The following is a 24301-nucleotide window of genomic DNA, read 5'->3' as shown; positions in this document are numbered from 1 at the left end:
GGTCCCATTTGTTTATTTTTGTCTTTATTTCCATTTCTCTAGGAGGTGTGTCAAAAAGGATCTTGCTACGATTCCTGTCATAGAATGTTCTGTCTATGTTTTCCTCTAAGAGTTTTATAGTGTCCGGCCTTACATTTAGGTCCTTAATCCATTTTGAGTTTATTTTTGTGTATGGTGTTAGGAAGTGTTCTAATTTCATTCTTTTACATGTAGCTGTCCAGTTTTCCCAGCACCACTTACTGAAGAGGCTGCCTTTTCTCCACTGTATATTCCTGCCTCCTTTATCAAAGATAAGGTGACCATATGTGTGTGGGTTTATCTCTGGGCTTTCTATCCTATTCCATTGACCTATATTTCTGTTTTTGTGCCAGTACCATACTGTCTTGATTACTGTAGCTTTGTAGTATATCTGAAGTCTGGGAGCCTGATTCCTCCAGCTCCGTTTTTCTTTCTCAAGATTGCTTTGGCTATTTGGGGTCTTTTGTGTTTCCATACAAATTGTGAATTTTTTTGTTCTAGTTCTGTGAAAAATGCCAGTGGTAGTTTGATAGGGATTGCACTGAATCTGTAGCTTGTTTTGGGTAATAGAGTCATTTTCACAATGTTGAGTCTTCCAATCCAAGAACATGGTATATCTCTCCATCTATTTGTATCATCTTTAATTTCTTTCATCAGTGTCTTATAATTTTCTGCATACAGGTCTTTTCTCTCCTTAGGTAGGTTTATTCCTAGCTATTTTATTCTTTTTGTTGCAGTGTTAAATAGGAGTGTTTTCTTAATTTCCCTTTCAGATTTTTCATCATTAGTGTATAGGAATCATAATCTTGCTTTTCTTATGTCTTAAGATATTTATACTTATTTCATAAAGGGTTATAAAATTCTAAAATATTGTCAAAGTTCACTTTAGTAAGATATGAATATATACTAAAGTAAAGGATGGGGGATGGATGTTGAAAAATCAAGCAAGCAATGAGATAAATGATCATATCTAGAAAAACTGTTGGCTTAGGTTTTTTTTTTTTAACATCTTTATTGGAGTATAATTGCTTTACAATGTTGTGTTAGTTTCTGCTGTATAACAAAGTGAATCAGCTATATGCATACGTATATCCCCATATCCCCTCCCTCTTTCATCTCCCTCCCACCCTCCCTATCCCACCCCTCTAGGTGGTCACAAAGCACCAAGCTGATCTCCCTGTGCTATGCAGCTGCTTCCCACTAGCTATCCGTTTTACATTTGGTAGTGTATATATGTCAGTGCTACTCTCTCACTTCATCCCAGCTTACTCTTCCCCTTCCCCATGTCCTCAAGTCCATTCTCTACATCTCTGTCTTTATTCCTGTCCTGCCCCTAGGTTCATCAGAACCATTTTTTTTTAGATACCATATATATGTTAGCATATGGTGTTTGTTTTTCTCTTTTTGACTTACTTCACTCTGTATGACAGACTCTAGGTCCATCCACCTCACTTTAAATAACTTAATTTCGATTTTTTTTAAATGGCTGAGCAATATTCCATTGTATATATGTGCCACATCTTCTTTATCCATTCATCTGTCGATGGACACTTAGGTTGTTTCCATGTCCTGGCTATTGTCTTAGGTAACTTAAAATAATTAAATAAATACCTGTCACTTTGGCTTTCTCAGAGCCATTGCTAATTGAATTCATTTCTTCCTTTGGAAAACAGGTAGATAAAATCATAGAGTTACAAAGGTTAGTGGTATTAAAAATTGAAGAGTAAGGAGAATTTGCATGTGTTTATGACTGTCTGATTACCTTAAATGACTGGTCATGATCAAACTTCTGTACTTTTTTTCCCCGTTGGACAGAGGATAAATCAGTCTCAACAAATATTGGGTAATAATGACATAAACAGTACGATGTCTGTGTTTGCGTGTGCTGTCTAGTACCAGGTTAGCTGACTGGAGTGTATGCTAGGGCTCCAGCCTGCTATTCACTCTAATTCCAGTTAGGAGAAATTCCTGGGTATTATAGTAATACCTAGCCTATAAAAGTATAATCAAATAAGTGGTTTTAAGAGAAAAAGGAAACTTTCTTTTGGGGACAGAAAGTCACCCAGGGCCTTCTTACATCAAGCAGTAGTCACAGTGTCCATTCCAAAGTAATATCAATTACCTGAGGTAGAAAATGTTCAAAAAACCAGAAGTAAAAAAAAAAAAAAAAAAAGCAGTTACTAGCTCCCAAGACCACAGCAATTACTTAACCACAGTATCCAGAATAATTTAACCACATTAGAGTTTATAGCCAGTGGTAAGTACTGAAAGCAACTCAGCATCCAAGAAGACACACACAAGGTAGTAAAGAAATGTCTCTTTGTCCTTTTATGTTAGTTCCTGGATCTTTATGAGCTGATCTGCTTGTGGGCCTTGTGTTCTTCAGGACTGTTCTAGCAGGCTCTCTGTCATGGATTTTTACTAAACTTACTGCCTTGGCTTCTTTTTCAGACTCTCTCCCCACACCCCAGCTTTACTGAAGTATTATTGACCAATTGTAAGTTATTTAAAGTGTACAATGTGATGCCTTGATATACATATACATTGTGAAAGGATCTCTTTAATTAAGAATCCCCTTAATTAAAACTTATTCAGTCCTTCCACTCTGTTCTTAATCAGGGCTTGAAAATTTGAAAACAAGTATTTTAGACTCAAAAGCTGACCCTGTCAAATATACTAAAGAAGAATAATATAGAATTCTGTGATACTTTCCCCAAGTACAGGCACTATCTTGTTTTGTTTTGTTTTGTTTTTAATGTCTTTTAGGGGGCAATGGAATGTTTCTTGGAAATTATTTCCACATATAGGACAGGAATAAATTTAGCTTTATTGCTCTTCCTCTAATTGTTTTTATTTGTTTATTTTATTCTGTGTTACCCATTAAATTTTTTTTCTTTTTTCTTAATTTCATGATTGTTGCCCAATTTACTCAGTTTAGTAAGATTTAACTTTCTTACAAGAGTTATAAAAGTGATTTTCTTAAAATATAATTTTCTTATAATTCTTGAAGACAGAAGTTTTAGGGATTTAAGGATTATATCTGCTTGCATACCCAGAATAAATATCTGAAAGCACATCTTTAAAATCATTGAATCCAGTCCCCTCCTTTCATTGTGGAGGAACTGAGGTACCCAGAAATTCTACTTGCCCGAGGTTACAGTACTACTTAGTCACAGAGTAGGAACCAGAACCAGGTCATCTAACTTTCAGTCTAATTTCTTTTCATCATAACTGATTGCCTCTTCTTTGTAGCTGATGGCCAGGATGCAGTGAGACTTTGAGCTGCATTATTGTAATCTTCCTAATTGGATACTGGCCATATGAATTGTATCTGTTTATTCTCAGCTCACATCTCTGGCCCCTCATTCAGCTGGTGCTGTTTCTTCTTTGAGTGGAGGCAGTGACTGCAACGAGACTCAGCTGGGTTGCTACTCCTCCTGCACTGAGTACCCTACCTTAGTCCTCAACTGGACAGCATGGAAAAGCATTATCTCCAAATGAAGGGTCAAATTCCCCAGGTGCTTTTTGGGGACTCTAGAACAAAAATAATAGGGTAATTGTTTGAAAGTAAATAGTATACACACTTATGTATTATTCATTCATTCCCTTAAAAAAAGAAAATTTTCTGACTTTTTTTTGGATAAAAAATATGTCATGACCTTTTAGTATTAATTAGGCTGATTTCTTTGGTAGAAAATAATTTGGAAAATCCCTGTCTCAGGCAAACTGGGAGTGTTGGTAATGCTAATAATTTATATATATGTATTTAATCAGATCAAAAAAGTTTTCTCATTTCAGTAAAGAAAATAATACTTATTTAAAAATATTGTTTGATACATTTTTACCTCCTTTGAAATTTCTCTTTTGTTTTATACTGTGTTTTTGTACTAATATCACATGTATGTTTGTATGACTTAAAAAAAGATAAATATACACGTACTGTATATGCTTACTGGAAAAGTTTGTTTTTCTTACAGTTACAGCCATTAAAAGAATTTGGGGTTGATGCTTAGCATCATACATCATTAAGGAATTAATTGCAACTTAAAACAACAATGAAATAGCACTACACAGCCATTAGAATGACTAAAATCCGAAACACCCAGTGTTGGAGAGGATGTGGAGCAACAGCAACTCTCCATTGCTGATGGGAATGCAGAATGGTACAGACACTTTGGAAGGCAGCTTGGCAGTTTCTTACAAAACTAAACATACTCTTATTATATGATCCAATAAACACACTCTTTGGTAGTTACCCACATGACTTGAAAAGTTACGTCCACACAAAACTTGCATGAATGTTTATAGTCACTTCATTCAGAATTGCTAAAACTGGGAAGCAACTAGTATGTCCTTCATTAGGCAAATGGATAAACAAACCATGGTATATCCATACAGTGAAATATTATTTAATATAAAAATATAAAATTTAATATAAAAATATAAAAATATTATTTAATATAAAAATATAATAAAAAAGAGTTATCAGGCCATGAAGACATGAAGGAATCTTAAATGCATAATGCTAAGTGAAAGAAGCCAAGCTGAAGAGGCTACATACCATATGTTTGCAACTCTATGACATTTTGGAAACGACAAAACTATGGAGGTAGTAAAGAGATCAGTTATTGCCAGGGACTGCAAAGGAGGAAGGGATGAATAGGCAGAGCACAGAGGATTTGTAGTGAAACCATTTGTATGATACTCTAAGAGTGTATACATATCATTATACATCTGTCAAAACCAATAGAGAAACTCATGCAGAGTCACCCTTAATGTAAACTCTGGACTTTAGTTAATAATAACGTATCAATCAGTACTGGCTCGCTAATACAAAATGTTAATAATAGGAAACTGGGCATGGAGGGAGATGAAGGGATATATGAAAACCCTCTGTACTTTCCACTCACTTTTTCTATAACTGCTTTAAAAAATGAAGTCTATTATAATTATTAAAAAAAATAGAATTTGGGGTTGATTTCTTTTCAACAGTTGGTGATAAGTGGATGTATGAAGAATGGGTCTGTGGGTAGATACATCATCAGATATATATATTTACATAAGATCTGGAGGTTAGCAAAAGATTCTGATAAACAATAATGTGTCAGAATTTCCAGAGACATTGAAAGTGTATCACCATACTCAGGAAGCATCTAGGCATAAATTACTAACTAAAGATGTCAAATAGGGGTTCAACAGAGAGTAAGATAGCAAATATCTAGCATCTTCCTTTTTTTAAAAAACTTTATTTTTTTTTAACTGAGGTTAGAAACTATTGAAATGAAGTTTTGTTGTTTTTTGGAAACACATAGTGACTGTAGTAATATTCAGTGTGTATTTTTAAAAATTTGTTTTCTGTGTTTTGGAAATGTTTCTGTAACTAGTTCTTTTTTTAAATTTTTTTTATTAGTTTCTGCTTTATAACAAAGTGAATCAGTCATACATATACATCTGTTCCCACATCCCTTCCCTCATGCATCTCCCTCCCTCCCACCCTCCCCATCCCACCCCTCCAGGCGGTCACAAAGCACCGAGCTGATCTCCCTGTGCTCTGCGGCTGCTTCCCACTATCTATCTACCTTATGTTTGGTAGTGTATATATGCCCATGCCTCTCTTTCGCTTTGTCACAGCTTACCCTTCCCCCTCCCCATATCCTCAAGTCCATTCTCAAGTAGGTCTGTGTCTTTATTCCCGTTTTACCCCTAGGTTCTTCATGACATTTTTTTTTTAATTCCATATATATGTGTTAGCATACGGTATTTGTCTTTCTCTTTCTGACTTACTTCACTCTGTATGACAGACTCTAGGTCTATCCACCTCATTACAAATAGCTCAGTTTCGTTTCTTTTTATGGCTGAGTAATATTCCATTGTATATATGTGCCACATCTTCTTTATCCATTCATCCGATGATGGACACTTAGGTTGTTTCCAGCTCTGGGCTATTGTGAATAGAGCTGCAATGAACATTTTGGTACATGTCTCTTTTTGAATGTAACTAGTTCTTACTCTGTTGTACTCTATACTTTCTATTAATAGATTTTTCTTTTTACTTTAACAGATGTCTATGTAAAGGCTATCTCCCAATTTTAGACTGTGTTAGGCTTACACATAGCACACAAAAATACTGAAAGGCTTAGTGGTAAGTTCTGCAGAATTTTTGGAACAGTATCCCATGGTTTCGTTCAGCACACATCCTCTTCTAAGTGTGCAGAAGTATAACTTCACCTCATGAATAGTCTTGCTTATTTCATACTTTCATTATGCACTTGACAAGGGAATTGCAAAGTCAGCTGCTCTAGTGATCACGAAACATTTGATTCTGGAATTGAATAAAACCAATCCTGTTTGGGTGAGAGGATGGGGTATAAGTGGCTGTGCCACTGTCTTGATTAAGTGGAGTCCAGCAAGAATGCTCTGGACTTACTTGTTGTGACCATAGTTATCAAAGTTACATAATAACTAAAATAGAGTCTTGTGTGTTATAGCAATGAAGCTACTGCAGAAGACCAGGGGAGGGACAACTTTTTCAGGAACGTTTCCTGAAAGACCTTTAGTGGAAGCTGGTCCAGCAGTACTGGTGTTGTTATAGGCATCTAGGCAGTATGTGAAGGATTTGAGCATCAGACCTTTTTGGTTGGGAATAGACCCAAGACAAGTCAGTCAAGGCATCAGTGAGTAATAAGATAGGTTTTTAATGGGGGGGGATCAAAAGATATATATAAGTACCAATTACTTGGATTTTGTCTTTAAGTGACTTAAAAATATTATATACATTGCAGAGCAAAAAGAGGTGACTATGGCTAGGTACTGTGGCTTTCATTTCTATTTTCCAGAAACCATTAAGACAATATCTAGCTTTCTGCATGTGGGAAAAAAAACTTAGCAGACGTAATATGAGAAAAAATGCAAATTTAAGCTGAAGAACTAACAACCCTGAAAATTAAAATAATATACTCATCAAAATCCCATCCCTATTTATATCTTTAGCTGGTTTTAAGTACTTTACATGTTTATGTTAATGATGATTATTTTTAGTAGAAAAGTATATAAAAGCTTGAGGTAAAACTTGGTAATTATTTGTACATTTTATTAATATAAGAAGTATTTTAAAATATTCTTTTTACTAGAGATGTGAATTGTATTCATTGTTTTATCTTTGAGTCAATTATTTCCCTTTGATAACTCTGTACTTCGTCTTTCGTGCGATTTAAATTAACTTAAAATAATGGAAGAGAAATTTTGTTCCAGCAGCCCAAAGAATTAAATATTGAATATGTCAGTGAACATAACAGAAGATTTTTGCCATTGTGGAGTTTACTCTCTAATGGGGACTTTTTATTCTCTTTCTGTTCTGTTGGTTTATTTGTTTGTCCTTGCACCAGTAGCACACTACCTTAATTACTATGGCTTTATAATAAGTCTTGTAGGAAATCTCCTTCTACTTTGTACTTCAAAAGTGTCTTGACTATTCTTGGCTCTTGACTCTCTCACATAAAGTTTAGAGCCAATTTATATATTTTTAATTGCATTTTCTGTCTTTGTGTGCTGTTTTCCCCAACTTTATTGAGATATGATTGATATTATATAAGTTTAAGGAGTACACATGTCGATTTGATATACTTGTTTATTACAAAATGATTACCACCATAGCTTTAGCTCACACCTTTATCACGTCACACAGTTACCATTTCATTTTTGCAGTGAGAACATTTATGACTTACTCTCTTATCAACTTTTAAGTGTATAATATAGTACTGTTAACTATGATCACTGTGCTGTATGTAACATTCCCAGAACTTACTCATCTTCTAACTGGAAGTTTGTACCCTTGAAGCATCATCTCCCTGTTTCCCCCACTCCCAGCCCCTGGTAACCACCACTCTGCTGTCTGTTTCAATGAGTTCTGCCTTTGTGTTGATGATATTCAGATTGCTCTTATAGCTGAAAAACTTGCTGGCTTCCTTTATTAATTGAAATAATTTGTCTCCCCATTATTTTGAGTTTTCTGTGTAGATACTCAGATTATATGTGAATAAGAACAGTTTAGTTTTTTCTTTTCAATACTTATATAGTTTAAACCTTTTCTTGCCTTATGTTGTCGCTGTAATCTTAAGTATTATATTGACTAAAAGTGGTGATAGTGGGAATCCTTATATTGGTCTGAATTTCAAAAGGTTTGAATGCTTCTGAGTATGTTGTTCCCTATATGGTTTTTGGTAGATTCTCTTCATCAGATTAAAGAAAATCTTTTTAGTCGTACTTTGCTAAAATTTTTGTCGTGAATGATTGTTTAGTGATTTTCCTACGTCTTGATATGATCATACAGTTTTTTTATTTTCATATTTTATGTAGTTAATTATATTAATAGATTTGTGGGGTTTTTTTGTTTTTGTTTTTTTTGTGGTACATGGACCTCTCACTGTTGTGGCCTCTCCCGTTGCAGAGCACAGGCTCCGGACGCACAGGCTCAGCGGCCATGGCTCACGGGCCCAGCCGCTCCGCGGCATGTGGGATCTTCCCAGACCGGGGCACGAACCTGTGTCCCCTGCATCAGCAGGTGGACTCTCAACCACTGCACCACCAGGGAAGCCCTAATAGATTTATGTTTTGCTCTTGCTTTCCTGGCAGCCAAAAAAAAGTATACCCAGCAAAGTTATCCTTCAGAATTGAAAGAGAGATAAAGAATTTTCCAGACAAGTGAAAGTTGAAGGAGTTCATAAGCACTAGATTAGCCTATAAGAAATGTTAAAGGAACTTCTTTGAACTGAAATGAAAGGATGCTTGTCAGTAATAGTAAAATGTATAAAAGTACAAATTCCACTGCTTAAATTCAGAATACACAAATGTTTTAATGGTGGGTAAATCAGTTATACATCTAGTTTGAAGGTTATAAGACCAAAGTAGTAAAAATAATCATAACTACAATAATTTGTTAATGATACACAAGGTAAAAGATGTACATTGTGAAATCAACAACATAAAATGTGATGAGGGGAGGGTAAAACTACAGTATGAAAATCTGAGAAGCAGTAGAGCTGATGGTGTCCCAAAATGAGTTCAAAGGCAGTCAAAGACCAATGTCCCAGCTTGAAGATAGGCAGAGGGTGAATTCTCCCTTACTCCTCCTCTTGTTCTGTTCAGGCCTTCAATAGATTGGATGAGGCACACCCACATTGGAGAGGGTAATCTGCCTTACCCAGTTTATGGATTCAAATGTTAATCTCACGCATAAATACCTTCAAATACATATCAAACTAATGTTAACTACCCCATGGCCCAGTCAAACTGAGCCATAAAATTAGCCATCACCCATATCAACTTGGGCACCCGTATCTCCTTAAACTATACTTAATCTCCAAATAAAGACAATAACAAGGTCATAGTTCTGCCTAACGTGATAGTTATCCAGCACACAACTGAAAATGTGCTAACCCCTTCTCCAGAAGATGAGGTTAAGTCCGTGAGTGATGTTTATACTTCTCCTAGCTTAAATACTATGATATAAAATGAATATAAAATGAATAACAAATACAGTAAGTCCAATACATTTTATGTTACATGAGGAGGGAATAAGAGAGGGAAGGAAACAGATATTTCCCCAACACTCACATTCATACATACACACAAACGTATTCATAACAAAATAAGGGAATACTCATGACGGTTACAATCCTCTTTCTATAACTGGTCATAAGGTTGTAGCTGGTATTAATAACTACCTTCTTCCACTACCTAATCTGTATTCCCCTGCCTTCAGCAAGCACCTCAGCTGGTTGTGGTTCTTTAACTGGTGGAGTGACCCAAACCTTCATTCTTGAAGGATCTGAGCTATTAGTAGTCCTTCCTGGATTGGGTTGTAGTTTTCCATTGACCTTAATCACAGGGCATGGTAATACTATGAGACATCCTAAGGGATCTCCTGTATTCCAGAAACACTCTTTCTTACCTCCACTGTGGAGTACCAGTCTATTTTACACTGGGTAGTCAGTATCACTCACCCCAGCCAACACAGTAACTCCTTCTTTGCTTGTTGATTCAGAAGCATGTGGAATCCACAGTGACTCAGCTGCAGTCTTAAGTTGCATTTCAATGGAATAATTGTGTCAGTGGCATAAATGTGAAAGCATTCCTCCCTCTGGAATTAAGACCTCTAAGCCAGCAAATAATAAGGCCATGGGAACGGAAAGCAACAATTTTGCTAGTGAGTCTCTAGGAGTAATAATGAGTGGTGCCTCTCCCATTCTATCCCTTGATTCCTAGACCTGTGAATTCTATGTGTGGGAGAAGCAGCACCACATATTAGATGCTGGTTCTAGACTGTATAGTCTTCTGGAAAACCTTGCTCCAGATCTACAAGGTATTACCAACTTGCTGGCACTGTAACTCAGTCTTCAAAAGGCCATTTCATATTCCGTCAAACCAGCTGCTTCATGATGGTGGGGAACATGTTAAGAATAGTGAATTCCATAAGTGTGGGCCCAGTGTAGCCCTTCTCTTGCTGTTAAGTGAGTTTCTTGATCAGAATCAATGCTGTATAGAATATTATGACAGTGGATAGGCATTCTCTAAGTCCACAGATGGTAATTTTTGCAGAAGCATTGCATGCAGGGATGCCAGTTCCATATCCAGAGTGTCTATTCCAGTAGGAATAATACACTTCCACTGCCATGTTGGAAGTGGTCTAATGGCATCAACCTGTTACCAGGTAGCTGACTGATCACCCTGGGGAATGGTACCACATAGGGAACTCAGTGTTGATCTCTGCTGCTGACAGATGGACACTCAGCAGTGGCCTTGGTGAGTGGAAGTCCATCCTTCCCACCACAGCCACCTTGTTCATAAGCCCATTGGGCAATGATGGGGTGATTCGGGAAAAGCTGATGGTATCCACTTGATCATTAAAATCTTCCTTTGCTGAGGTCACCTATGAGCATTCACACAAGACACAGATATCTTCACTTTTTTTTTTAGTTTTTTTAAATTGAAATATAGTTGACGTCTTCACGTTGTTGTTGTTGTTTTGCCTATTTAGAGATATCTGTCTACCTCTTCCCCAAATTTCCCAATTTCCCAAACATACTCCTTCCATGTCCCTTACCATTAGCCACTCATTGGTCATAGCCCATGAATCAGTATAAAATTACACATCTAACTACTTCTCCTTTCAAGTAAACAACTAAGTGCACTGCTGTAAGTTCTGTGCACTGGGAAGATTTCCCTTTACCACTGTCTTTCAGGGATGTTCCAGAAGGGGACTATAGGACTACAGCTGTTCAGTTTCGGGTGGTGTCTACATATCATGCACATTTCCACAGTGGCTGTACCATTTTGCATTCCCACCAGCAATGTACAGGATTTTCAATTTCTCCATATCCTAGCCAACACTTACTGTTTTCCATTTTGTTGATAATAGCCATTCTTATGGGTTTGAAGTGGTATCTCCATGTTTTTTTTCATTTGCATTTCCTTAATGGCTAATGATTTTGAGCATCTTTTCATGTGAAATTAGCCATTTGTTTATTTTCATTGGAGAAATATCTGTTCAAGTCTATAGCCCATTTTTAAGTTGAGTGTTTTTTTTTTTTTGCGTTATGGGCGTTCTTTGTATATGCTGGTTATTTATCTGATATATGAGTTTCAAACATTTTTTTCCCATTATGTGGGTTATCTTTTCTCTCTCAATACTGTTCTTTGATTTATAAAAGGTTTTAATTTTGATGAAGTCCAATTTATTTTTTTCTTTTGTTGCCTGTGCTTTTGGTGTCACACTTAAGAAACCTTTGCTAAATCCAAGGTCATGAAGATCTCCCCTTCTGTTTTATTCTAAGAGTTTTATAGTTTTAGGTCTTTGATCTATTTTGAGTTTATTTTAATATGTGGTACAAGGTAAGAGTCCAACTTCATTCTTTTGCATGTGGACATCTTGTTTCCCTGCACCAATTGTTGAAAAGACTGTCCTTTCCAGATTGGGTGCTCTTGCCACCCTTATTGAAGATCAGTTGACCATTATATGTTTATTACTAGGCTCTCTGTCCTTTTCCTATAGTCTGTTTGTGCCAGTACCACATTTTTTTTTCTCTTTCACTCAGCCTGGGGTAAGACAGGCAAAGTGCCTTCCTTGGAGTGGTATTTTCCTAGTTCACACACTGAAAGTATCACCATCTGGGTGTTGCTTTTCTCAACTTCAGAGTAGTTTCCTCAAACTGACCTCATACCTCTCTTGAGGTCCCAGCGCTCTTTCCTATACCTTGAAAACTGTGCTGGTTGAAATCCAAGCTATAGGCTACTATAAAGAAGTAGATGCTTTCAGAGTAAATTTTGGCTCCAGGGCTCTCTTATCCTGTGGAACTGTGTTTTCTCATTTTCTCTGACTTCTTTTTTGTTTTCTCTACTGCTGGTTAAAGTATGCTTTAAATATAAGTTTTTAATATATTACTGTATATTTTCAAATGTTCTTTACCAGGACCATCTAGTCCACAATATGAAAATAGAGAAGAGGACTTTTAAGATCAGCTTTGTCATCCATTCTTGATAATCTGCTTGTATATAATTTGAAATAATAGTTTACACCATTTACATGCATTTTTCTTAGCAGTTTTCATTTTAATTACATCACATGCTTTTTTTAGTTTTCTACGTGGCTATTACTGTGTTACTGTACAGTTGTCCCTCAGTGTCTGAGGGGGATTGGTTCTAAAAACCTCCTGCAGATACCCAAGTCGTCAGATGCTCAAGTCCCTTATATAAAATGACATAGCATTTACTATATAACCTATGCACATCTTTCCATATACTTTATTTTTACTTTAATAAACAGAATTATTATTTGTAGTGTTTACACACATAGTCTTCCATGGTAATGTTAAAGTTACCATTTTCTTCAAATGCCCCTCAAAATAACACACTTTGCCTTCCTAAGTGAATCTTGGACAAGGAAATTCAGTGAAAGTGATCTACTCATGACTGTGTCCCATGTCTCTTTTTCTTTTTTTTTTTTAACATCTTTATTGGAGTATAATGCTTTACAATGGTGTGTTAGTTTCTGCTATATAACAAAGTGAATCAGCTTTATGTGTACATGTATCCCCATATCTCCTCCCTCTTGCATCTCCCTCCCACCCTCCCTATGCCACTCCTCTAGGTGGACACAAAGCACGGAGCTGATCTCCCTGTGCTATGCGGCTGCTTCTCACTAGCTATCTATTTTACATTTGGTAGTGTATATGTGTCCATGGCACTCTCTCACTTCGTCCCAGCTTACCCTTCCCCCTCCCTGTGTCCTCAAGTCCATTCTCTACATCTGCGTCTTTATTCCTGTCCTGCCCCTAGGTTCTTCATAACCATTTTTTTTTCTTTTTAGATTCCATATATATGTCTTAGCATGCGGTATTTGTTTTTCTCTTTCTGACTTACTTCACTCTGTATGACAGTTTCTAGGTCCATCCACTTCACTACAAATAACTCAATTTCGTTTCTTTTCATGGCTGAGTAGTATTCCATTGTATATATTTGCCACATCTTCTTTTTTTTTTTTTTTTTTTTTTTTTTTTTTTGTGGTATGCGGGCCTCTCACTGCCGTGGCCTCTCCCGTTGCGGAGCACAGGCTCCGGACGCGCAGGCCCAGCAGCCATGGCTCACGGGCCCAGCCGCTCCGCGGCATATGGGATCCTCCCAGACCGGGGCACGAACCCGTATCCCCCGCATCGGCAGGCGGACTCTCAACCACTGCGCCACCAGGGAGGCCCTGCCACATCTTCTTTATCCATTTATTTGTTGATGGACACTTAGGTTGCTTCCATGTCCTGGCTATTGTAAATAGGGCTGCAATGAACATTGTGGTGTATGACTCTTTTTGAATTATGGTTTTCTCAGAGTGTATGCCCAGCAGCGGGATTGCTGGGTCATATGGTAGTTCTATGTTTAGCTTTTTAAGGAACCTCCATACTGTTCTCCATAGTGGCTGTATCAATTTACATTCCCACCAACAGTGCAAGAGGGTTCCCTTTTCTCCACACCCTCTCCAGCATTTATTGTTTGTAGATTTTTTGATGATGGCCATTCTGACTGGTGTGAGGTGATACCTAATTGTAGTTTTGATTTGCATTTCTCTAATGATTAGTGATGTTGAGCATCCTTTCATGTGTTTATTGTCAAATCTGTATATCTTCTTTGGAGAAATTTCCGTATACTCTAAATTGTTCCTAGATTACTTATAATACCTCATACAAAGTAAATGCCATGTAAATAATTGTAAATACAATGTAAATGATATGTGAATTGTTACCACCACATGGCAGAATCAAGTTTTGCTATTCAGAACTTTCTGGATTTTTTTTTTCCGAATATTTTCAATTGGTGGTTGGTTGAATCTGAGGAACCTGCAGAACCTGAAGATATGAAGGGCCAGCTGTATTGGTTATTTGGATATGGTAACAGTTTTCTGGTTGCCAGTATTATGAACTGGGTGTCTTTAAAATTTTGCATTTTGAAATAGTAAATGCCCTCAAAAATGCCTACACAGATCAAGAAATAACATTGATGACACTGCACTTTTCTCTGGAAGTTTCAGCTTATGTAGGAAAGATGCAATTCTTTGTCCATAGAAAATTGAATACATACTCTGTCATTTGAGAGGACAGTTTGTACTTTATTAAACAGTATTATGATAAATATTTTTCACTTTTGCCTTTCTTAGTTTTACAGTCCTTAATATTGGTATGTTTGATTTTCTTTGCAGGTTTTCTCTAGGTGATTCTAGGAGGCCTCTTCATGAAACAGCAGTTTTGGTAGAAGATGTAGTACACACTCAGTTAATTAACCTGGTAAGAGCATATAATCTTATTTGGTATCTCTCCTCTGCATTCCACTTATATTGGCATCACAACCCAAGATATATTTTTTTTTACATTTGGAATTCTTTTTTTGTCAGCTCTATTGAAGTATAATTTTCATGTAACAAAATTTCACCAGTGCATGACTTTTGACAGATGAATATTGTCATGTGACTAGCAATGCAATCATTATATAGAAATATTTCCATCATCCAAAAACATCCCTTTGTACCCCTGTGTAATCAGTCTTTTCTCCCACTCCTGACCTCGGATAACACTGATCTGTTTTTTATCATTATAGTTTTTTTAGAACTTTAAAAAAAAATTTTTATTCTGAATTTTAGATGTCTGGAAAGAGAATTGCACAAATATTACAGAGAATTCTCAGATACAGTTCACATTCCTCTGTTAACATCTTGCATAACCATAGTACAGTTATCAAAACCAGGAATAACATTGGTACAATACTGTTAATAAAATTACCAACCTTATATGAATTTCATCAGTTTTCCCATTAATGTCCCTTTTCTGTTCCAGGAGCTAATCCAGGATAACACACTGTAGTGAGCTGTCATGTCTTTGTGGTCTTCTATCTGTGATAGTTCCTCAGTCTTTCTTTAAAGTCTTTCATGACCTTGACATTTTTGAAAAGTACTAGACAATTATTCTGTAGAATGCGCTTCTTTGTCAATTGGTCTAATGTTTTCTTATGGTTAGAATGTGGCTATGCCTTTTTGGCAAGAATACCACAGAAGTGATGGGCTTTTCTCACTGTATCATATCAGTGAGTTCATGTTGTTGATGTGTTGTTTGTGATCTTAAATTAACCTTGATAACTTGGGTAAAGTGATATATGCTGAATTTTTCCACTATAATGAAGTTTGGTTTTTTTTTTCATTTTGTTGTTAATAAATGTCTTGTGGGAGATATTTTGTGACTATGCAAATACTGTTTCTCTGAAACATTTTGCATATTAATTTTAACGTTTATCAATGGGTGTAATCTGAGACAGTTATTACTGTGGTATTTGCATAGTAATGATTTTCTATTTTCTTCTTTCCTTTTATCTTTTTTAATTGTAGTTATTCTGAAAGGAATAGCTATTCTTTATCACCATTTATTTATTAAATTTTTAATGTACATGTGTACGGACTAATGTGTATTTAAATTTTATTCTTTGGTTCATTATGCAGTAATATTATTATTTATTTTTATTTCTCAAGAAGTTTCAGTGTTGGCCACTAGGAACGCTTTCATGTCCTTTCCTCATTTTTCTATCAAGTTTTTGGTCCTGTGTCTCATAAATGTTAGGTATATCAGTCATTTGTTTGTGGCATATGATACAAATATATTCTTCTTCTGTGTCAGTTACAGTTATCTTCTGACTTTGTTTTTATGAGCTTTGGGGAGGCATACAAGTATTTTTATTTTAATGTAGTCAAATGCATCAATCTTTTATTTCCTTTGGATTTTGAGTTATAGTTAGGAACACTTTTCTTATACTGAGTTTAAAGAGAAATTCATCCGTATTGTCTTCTAGTACCTGTATGGTTTCATTTTTAACATTTAGATTCCTAGCCATTTGTGGTTTATTCTTGTTATTGTGTGAGATATGGATCTAACTATAGATTTTTCCAAATGACTACCCAGTTATACCATCATCTTTTATTAAAAAGTATCTACTTTCCCTAATGATTTGAGATGCCTCCTTTATCATTACTAAATCAGCATATGTATTGGGGTCTATTTCTGATTTTATATTCTATACCAATGGTTTATTTGTCTACGCATGTGCTAATACAACATTTTTAATTATATAGGTTTTATGGTATATCTTAAAGATTGTTACAGCTAGACGCCCCTTCTAATTTTTTCAGTGTGTTCCTGATTATTCTTATATGTTTATTTTTCCATGTGAACATTAGTATTGAATTTTCTAGCTCCATAAAATAACTTGCTGGTATTTTTATGGGGATTGTGTGAATTTATAAATCAATTTAAAGAGAACTGCATCTTAGTGTTGAGTCAGTCTAAGAAAAAGGAATGTCTACATTTTTTCAGGACTATTTTTGTGTCTTTCATGAGTGTTTTAACATTTCTTTTTATAGGCTTCACGTATTTCTTGTTAGATATATTCCTAAGTATTTAACCTTCTTATTTGCTATTGCAAATAGGCTTTCTGTATAATTACATAATGGCTGAAAACGTCTGGAATTTACTAAAATATGTAAATCTATAGATTTAAGAAGCTGAGCAAACTCCAAAAAGGATGAGCCCAAAGAAATGCATGTTCAAACTGCTGACTATGAACGGCATAATATAAATGTTAAAAGCACCCAGATTTATTACCATAGGGGAACAATGATTTGAAAGACAGCAGAATTTTCATGAAAATATGGGGACTAGAAGGAAATAGCACAACAGTTTTAAAGTACTGGATTCCCTTTTCTCCACATCCTCACCATCACTTGTTATCTCATGTCTTTTTCATAATAACCATTCTAACAAGTGTTGGCCTAAAACATACATGTAGATCAGTGGAACAGAATAAGAGCCCTGAAATAACCCACATATATGGTCAATTAATTTATGAGAAAGCAGTCAAAATTGGAGAGCCACATGCAAAAGAATGAAACTAGATGCTCTTTTACACTGTACACAAAAATTAACTCAAAATGGATTAAAGACTTAAATGTAAGACCTACAACCATGAAATGCCTAGAAGAAAACATAAGCACTAAGCTCCTTGACATAGGTCTTGGCGATGATTTTTTGAATCTGACCCCAAAAACAAAAGCAAAAATAAACAAGTGAGACTACATCAAACTAAAAAGCTTGTGCACAGCAAAGGAAACCATCAACAGAATGAAAAGGTAACCTACTGAATGGAGGAAAATGTTTGCAAATCATATATCTGATAAGGGGCTAATATCCAAAATATATGAAGAAGTCATACAACTCAATAGCAAAAAATAAACAATAAATGGGCAGACAATCTGAATAGACACTTTTCCAAAGAAGACAGACAGCTGGCCAACATGTACGTGAAAAGATGCTCACCATCATTAACCATCAGGGAAATGCAAATCAAAACCAAATGAGATATCACCTCACACTTGTCAGAATGACTGTTATCAAAAAGACTAAAAATAACAAGTGATGATGAGGATGTAGAGTAAGGGAGCCCTTGTGCGTTGTTGGATTGTGCATTTGTGCAGCCACTATGGAAAGCAGTATGGAGGTTTCTCAGAAAATTAAAAACAGAACTACCATATCATCCAGCAATTCCAATTCTGGGTATTTATCCAAAGAAATGAAAATACTAACTCAAAAAGATGTATGCATGCCCATGTTCGTGGCAGCATTATTTGTAGTAGCCAAGATATGGAAACAACCTAAGTGTCCACCTATGGATGAATGGGTAAAGAAATTTTGGTATGACTATGCAATGGAATATTACTGAGCCATAAGAAATAATGAAACCTTGCCACTTGCAATACCATGAATGGACCTCAAGGATATTATGCCAAGTGAAGTAAGACAGACATAGAAAGACAAGTACTGTATGAGCCCTTTTATATGTGGAATCTAAAAGAAAAACAAATCAACTTCATAGAAACAGAGAAACAGATTGGTGGTTGCCAGAGGCAGGGGGTGGAGTGGGATGAACTGTTTTTTAGTTTAAATAAATTGAATTTAAATTTTTTTAAGTAAATTAGTTTTTAAACATTATGATAACTGGTAATGCTGATATTCACAGGGAGAGATGGGGGTTTTGACAAGAGGTATCTAGCCTGGAATTCTTCTTGTTTTTGTATATACATGTCTATATAAAAATATATGTTAAATCTTTCATAGGATTCAACATATATTTATTAAATTTAATTGAGGAAAGTAAGCATCATGAATAAAGGTAAAAAACTCTTGACCTATGCATAGATGTAGCATAGAATCTGGTTTTACTTGCACTATATTAAGATACAAATTTAGTTGCCAACATTTTAAAATTAGATCACTTTTACATAAAAACTTAGGATTTCTGGCTATTCTTGAAAGATTAAAATTGGAATGTTTGACAGCATAGGTATGACTTTTAATATGGAAATCTGAGCTCAGGAGCCACTTCTACCTGGTTTTTACTAGGCCGGCTTCATTTGCTTAACCAGGAAAGTATTCAGTGTTAATGGATTTATACAGCACATTGTTGCCATATTTCCCATATCCATCTTCAATTTCAATTTTTCAAGAAAACATACTTTTTAATTTTGGAAGAAAATGATGTTTTTTAAAGGAATTTTAGTTTTCCTCAAAAGTTGTGGAAACTGTTACGTATGTCATAGAAGTCCATAGACAAATATAATAAGGAAGTTGTTTTTATGTGATATACTTTTTCCCCCTATGACTTTGCTCTGTTAATGCTAGAGTGATCTATCAAAGTGCTTTGATAGTGTACTATCCAAGGGAATACATAACTTATAGAAGAAATAAAAAGCATTCAGATTCTTGCTACAGCCTATTTAGAAGGGAAGAAAGTGATTCCACTCTTACAACCTCTGTGGTGCTGTGTCTCCTGTTCAAAAAGCACCTTTAAGTAGTGGGGTAGTGAGCTAGAACTTCAGTTGACTCGTTCTTTCCTCAACTGCCGGCCCTTAATACCTTAATCTAAAACTTTAAAGGGGAAGAAAATCCGTTCTTCAGTCTCTGGGATCATTTTGGCAGTGGTTGCGTGTTGTTTCATTTGGGAAGAGGTTTTCTTTAAATCTTTTGTCTCTTGTTTCTTGGACCTATGATTCCCATTCGAGACCTGTGCCCTCTCGTCCTACCCCTGATTCTTTCTCAGTTCTTCAGCCAGGCCTGCCCTCCAGTCTGAGTGATTCCACCTAACTCTACTCTGTTCCACTTGCTAGGTTGTGACCAGCTTAGGCCCCAGTTAACTGTTCTTCACTGGAGAAGATTATAGAATATGTTAAATCATGTTAAATCATGAAAACATATAGTTTAAAATCTATATAAAGCTTTTGACTTTATTCAAGAACAAGTTAGAATACTAAAGTCATAGGATTTTAAAGTTGAATTATACTTCAGCAATTATTTGTTATATAATACTTTGAACCAAATGAAATTGCCTTTTTTCTAAGTCATGAATGGTTAAATATCAGCAGTTTTATGATTCAGTGCAATACTAATTAGTTGTCACTAGAGAGAGTTTTCAAAACTTTTTTCTTATTTTGTAAAATAACAATACTAATACTTACTTTATACAGTGGTTATAGAGGGTCATAAAAATTAGATATATTGTATATTAAAGGACTTAGTGAAGTTTCTGAGGCATAGTATCCTTTCTCTAAGTTAGTAGTAGTAAATGGTTACTATTGTGATTAATTCTAAGATAACAGGGCTATTTAATGGCATGATTTAGATTAGAATTGGATTGAAAAATCCATTGAAATTCTCTTTCAAATTTTCCAGAAAGATGCAAACATTTTCATATCCTAAGCTTCCCTCTTCTCCCACTCCACAGGGTGAGCTACATCTACTTGAAGTAGGTAAAGATTTATGCCAACTTGAAATTGTGTGATAGAGTTGCTATTATGATACTGTCAATAATAATAACCTTTCAAGTTCCAAAACTGTCATGACATCTGATGGCTAGATAGCTGCTTTCATTTTTTTATCCATTCAAAATTAAATATCAGAGGACCCTGTTCATTGTATGCACAAAGTATAACTATCTACCATTCCATTTCAAAACATATTGGATTTTCACTATATAATCTACCAGGCAACTAGTAAGCTCCTCAATTTGTTGTACTGTTTTCACATCAGAACCACTTTCTCAGGGTTATTCTAATAGTCTTTAGTTATGAAAATTAATAACAAATTTGTATGTGTCAAAAGTGATTGCTTAAGTCTCCCATCTGGATTAGCATACACTGAGTCATCCCTTCCTCCACCCCACTTACTTGTAATGCTTTTTAATTTGACACTCTATCTTCCTGATAGAAGGAGCTCATGCAAGGCAATGTTCAGTCCTCATCACCACTTCTGTGGGGCTGTCACTTATGTCACCTCAGTAATGGTTTATGAGTATGTTTTAAAATAGCGATAGAATTTCCTGTGCAGAACTTCAGTTATAAGGGTTATAAAAATAGGACAAACTAATATAATTTGTGATTGCATAAAGTAAAGGAAGTAGAGGTACCATGGGGACCTAATGAATCACAGAATGGAAACAGTCTTTTAGCTGACTAAACATTCAGACTTTGTACTAAGTCAGAGCGTGGATATGTAACTCAGCAAACCGGAACACACCACTCTGTGTTTACTTGGATGGGACAGAGAAATTCACAAATACCATCTGGGAAAAAATTCTTGGCTTATTTGTCTGTTTCTACTGTAGAGTAAATGAAGTACCACATATTTAGCATAAACAGACTGAAAGCACACCTGCTTTGTGGAATATACACACACATGTGCACACATATACACACACAGCATTGTTCAAAATATAGAACATTGTGTGTCTTGAAAAGTGATTCCTTTCCTTCGTTTTTGCTTCTTTTTAAAGAGTGTATTGTGGAAAATTTACTAATTGTTTTGAATGGCACTTGTTTCTGATCGATTGCTCTTAATATTTTCCATTACTTAGCTGGATTTTCTCTCATATTACTACCTCATACCTCAAGAAATAGTATTGTATCTTCTGTTTTTTAAGAAATAATGTTTGTATTGCAGATGACAGATAATAGTTTTTAATCTGTGACACAAAATGGGCATATTCTAAGTAGATTGCCTTTTTTTTTTTTTTTTTTTGTGGTACGCGGGCCTCTCACTGTTGTGGCCTCTCCCATCGCGGAGCACAGGCTCCGGACGCGCAGGCTCAGCGGCCATGGCTCACGGGCCCAGCCGCTCCGCGGCATGTGGGATCCTCCCAGACCGGGGCACGAACCCGCTTCCCCTGCATCGGCAGGCGGACTCTCAACCACTGCGCCACCAGGGAAGCCCCTAGATTGCCTCTTTAGCTACGTTTTCCCCGCCAATTCTCCTGGGTAATTTGCTACAGGCATAACCTAGAGGACCAACCAGGAAAGAATTTCCAGTCCTTTCCCAACTCTCAGCATGTCTTCTTTTTCTTCCTGTAGTATATTCTACTAATAGTCAATTGTTCAACTCTTCAAGGTAAGAGAATCTCAGAGTACAAATTGTTTATAGTTCCAAGTAAGTTAAAAGCACTGTTTCATATTATTATACATGGTTTTCTTAGCGGAGGTATAAAACAGTGTCTTGCCTCCTTTCCATGTGTGTCAAGGCTTTTCCTTTAGTGTTCTTCATTTATTCCTGCCGGTCAGCTAGGATCCTGTTACCTAACTTAAGCTAAGCTCTGCTAGCTACTTGGATCCTATGCCAAGTTTGGATTTCTGACCTGTGCTGAAACTCAGTTCTGGCTGCAGCTCCTATTAAATGCCTAATGTGTAGTTTCCAAGAATTTCAGATTTACCAAAGACATGCAGGCCATTCATAAAATACCCTCTCTCCAGACTGAGTTGCATCAGTTAATTAAAATAGGTACAGATTTGTGCCAACTGGAAATTGTGTGACTGAATTGATATTATATGCTGTCAATAATATGCTTTTGATAATACCCATTTTTGCAGTTCAAAAAATACCATAATTTTTGATGGCTGTATAGCTACTTTTATTTCTCTATTTACTCACAGTTAAATATCGGAAAAATCACTTTGTTTTATGCACAGAATATAATTACCTACCATTCTACTTAAAAATCATACTGGGTTTTCACTATATGAATTTATCAGCCAAGTAGTAAACCGCTCAATCTGTTGAATTCTGTGTTCATATATGAATTGGTGTTCAAAGTTATTCTAATAATCTTTATGAAAACTAATAAAGAATAAACTTAACAGGTGTGAGGAGTAACTATCTAACCTCCCATCTGGATTAGCAGGCACTGAGTTTCTCCTCCCCTGTTTGTTCTTCTAATGCCTTTTACTTTGGCACGTATCTCCCAACTACTGTATTCTCCTTCATCACATTTTGTGTTCTGTCCTGTATCTGAACCAAGAGACTTCTTTTCAGACTCCTGTTCTTCAGTACCTTTTCCAAGGTCTTTGAAAGTCTTTTATTTATTCATAACCCTATATCTTCTTTTCCCAGAGTTGCTGTTTCTCTTGATTAGTGTGGAGATTATGCAGAGAAGAAGGAAATAAAAGTTCATATCTACTATGTGCCAACCAGTCTCCTAAACATTTTTTATATATTATTTTATTGTAGATACATAGGCCATTTTCCAGGTTTAAAAAAATAACAACTATTATTGCTATGTAGCTTTCTAACATAGTTTAACCCAATTTGACATGGCCTTATGTGTTATATGGATATCATTAGACAGCTTTATTTATTTCCCAGATCCAAGTATTATGTATTAGTCTACATTTGAAGAATATGTAACAGTTCTTTTTTTAAATATGTTTTTTATCCCTTCAGATACTCACATTCATCCTGATGTTTTATTAGGGGTTTTATTTTACTGACTGTGATAGGGAGCCATTTGTTTATGCTTATAATTTCAAACGTTCTAGTCATCTTTATATCTCTCGATGAATTTATAAATCACATTCTGTTTCCTAAGAATGCACTAACTCTCCTTAGATACTTCTCTAGAGTAAGTGGTTCTGAATTCTAAGTGATGTAGATAATCTGAAATTCAAAAGATATTATTTATGTTTGAAGACTGATATAAAATTGACTTCAGATTTTTAAAGTGAATGGAAAGAGAAATAAGGTCCAGCAAATAAATGTGTCAATTAGAAAAGGCTTAAGAGAACATGTTAAGAATGTTTTGAGACTAAATTTGAAAGTAATGTTTTATTATCAGTAGAATCTTACTGACTTTGCACTTCTAATCCAGCTAAGAATCTGACAGTAAGCGACAGAAAGGCAATAGACACTACTGTAATCGTGCTCATTACTCAGAGTGGGTTTAATCTAAAAGTTTATATATTTTTCTTTTTCACAGTAGAGTAGATGCAGCAGAATGGTGTGGAAGCAGGTGCTGATAAGAAGCAGCAAGAAGTTGGGAGAGTGTAGGAGCTAAGAGGGAAATGATTGCTAAAAAACAGAACTACACAAAATTATAGGTATCTCATTGGTCTAGGAGTACAATTTATAAATTATGTTCCAGAAAGTATGCATTGAAATACCTAACATCTCCTAATACATTTCTTTGGTTGTAGAGACCATCACTCTTATATACTACAAGTATATTGATTGATATTCATATTGAAGGCTTGAAACTATTAGAAAAAATTGATACATTCAGGATACTCTTTGATAGTAAAGATAGTGTGTGATACACTTAGAAAGATGTCTCTCAATAATAAAGTTTATTTTTTTTAATCTGGAAATTTAGTTATATATAATATAGCATA

The 24301-nt window shown here is 35.5% G+C and overlaps 1 protein-coding gene across 4 annotated transcripts in view; it reads left to right on the top strand.

Annotated features, from left to right (window-relative positions):
• Positions 1 to 24301, top strand: part of SUPT3H (SPT3 homolog, SAGA and STAGA complex component) — a gene marked incomplete at its 5' end in the record, with an annotated part of 435851 nt that overhangs the window by 206209 nt on the left and 205341 nt on the right. For all 4 annotated transcript variants that reach the window (XM_079712421.1, XM_079712420.1, XM_079712419.1 and 1 more), the window contains one exon: positions 14759 to 14843. In XM_079712421.1, coding sequence (XP_079568547.1) covers positions 14759 to 14843 — 85 coding nt within the window. The remainder of the gene's footprint in view (positions 1 to 14758; positions 14844 to 24301) is intronic.

The sequence above is a fragment of the Hyperoodon ampullatus genome (assembly GCF_949752795.1).
Source record: "Hyperoodon ampullatus genome assembly, chromosome: 10".
Taxonomy (NCBI): Eukaryota; Metazoa; Chordata; class Mammalia; order Artiodactyla; family Ziphiidae; genus Hyperoodon; species Hyperoodon ampullatus.
This window is presented reverse-complemented; position numbering and strand designations above follow the sequence as displayed.